Source organism: Phaethon lepturus, unplaced genomic scaffold, assembly GCF_000687285.1.
Source record: "Phaethon lepturus isolate BGI_N335 unplaced genomic scaffold, ASM68728v1 scaffold30076, whole genome shotgun sequence".
NCBI lineage: Eukaryota > Metazoa > Chordata > Aves > Phaethontiformes > Phaethontidae > Phaethon > Phaethon lepturus.
In genome coordinates, this window is record NW_010544706.1 from 5,827 (window position 1) to 7,238 (window position 1,412).

Genomic DNA, 1,412 nt, shown 5'->3' on the forward strand with positions numbered 1-1,412 from the left:
ATGCACTTGGCCCAAAAGTTGTCACTATACTGAGTAGCTATGTATCAAAATTCTTCAAAACACAAACCAGCAGAGCTTAAAAGTTGTTCTCCATTTCCATTTCTTACTGCTGTCTCTGTAAGTAGTTTACAGATGGAACTGTTGTAGACCATATTACCAGAAATAATGCTTCTTCATTAAAGAGATGAACAGAGTAAGACACTGTATCCTACATGTTTTTCACCACAAGTTTGTATTAAAAAACATATGAAAGGTATAATACACGCATGAAACCAAACCACATTTATTTCATCAGTCACAAGTGCAACTATAGCAACAAGTCAGTTCAGCAAATTACAACACACAGAGAAGAATGTAATGTAAATGCTAAGTACGCTGACAAACCAACTTCAGAAGAGCAGCAAAAAACAGTTTCTTCAAATAAAAACTTCTATTCTTTTCACCTATAATCTAAAATAACATAGTAAATCTAGATCAGGAATGTCTCTGCTAACTCACGTTTAGCCAGGTATTCTGTTATTAACAGTTGGCATTATCCAGTGTGCAAATGGCCTGTCCAAGCTTCCTATTAACAGATGTTTTGGTTTTAAGCACCCTTTACCCAATATGTAAATAATACAGTGCTGATACCAGTTGATCTGTTCTGCTATTTGATATTACAAATTTCAGAATATATATTTTAAAAAACTAAGTCCAATTTCAGTGTACATATATAATTCTAGCTGGGTCCAAAGTGGGCAACATTAAGGATAAAATTGAATATTTAAAAAAAAAAGCAAAACAAAACCCAAAAACCATGGGTAGTCATAAGTCATCTCAGTTCTTTTGCATCATCTTTAAATCTGTAGTTAAAATATATGCAGTACTTACGTATAAAATAGAAAGTACTCCCATTAGAAGATACTGCAGTGTAATTAGCCATTTTCCCTACCCCTTAGTAGCCAAGGAACGAGATTTATGCTTAACACCCGATCACTGTTTTGCTTTACAGAAAAGCAAAAGTTGACTACCAGTATTAGCATCAAAATTTTTACACTGGGAATTTAGTTAGCCTTCTTCTTCATTATGAGCTGTTGCTTCTTCTCTTTTTCTTTATAGGCAATGAATTGAGAGTCTGTACCAAAGATTCTGTCCCACCACGTGAAGGTTGAAGCGTAATTGCCGATAAAGTTCATGTGATGGAAATCATGAAAACGGGCCCCAGCATAGAAAGGCACCAAATGAAGAGGGTTCAGTGGAACATCATAGCCACTACAGGAAGGGGGGGGAAAAAAAGCAACTATAGTAAGGATTTTCCACATATATAAACCACAAAATAGAGACACTAACTTGTTTTTATAAAACAGATAAAGATTTTTTTTGTATTTTAAGGCCCTGAGGTAATCACTGTAACACTGGCTTAATAGGGAAAG

General features: G+C 34.8%; 1 protein-coding gene across 1 annotated transcript in view; it reads right to left on the reverse strand.

The window, feature by feature from the left end:
• Positions 1 to 265: 265 nt before the first annotated feature.
• The window catches only part of MSMO1 (methylsterol monooxygenase 1), a 6,734-nt gene continuing 5,587 nt past the window's right edge, over positions 266 to 1,412 (reverse strand). The window contains exon 5 of the mRNA XM_010288763.1: positions 266 to 1,251. Coding sequence (XP_010287065.1) covers positions 1,044 to 1,251 — 208 coding nt within the window. The 3' untranslated portion in view covers positions 266 to 1,043. The remainder of the gene's footprint in view (positions 1,252 to 1,412) is intronic.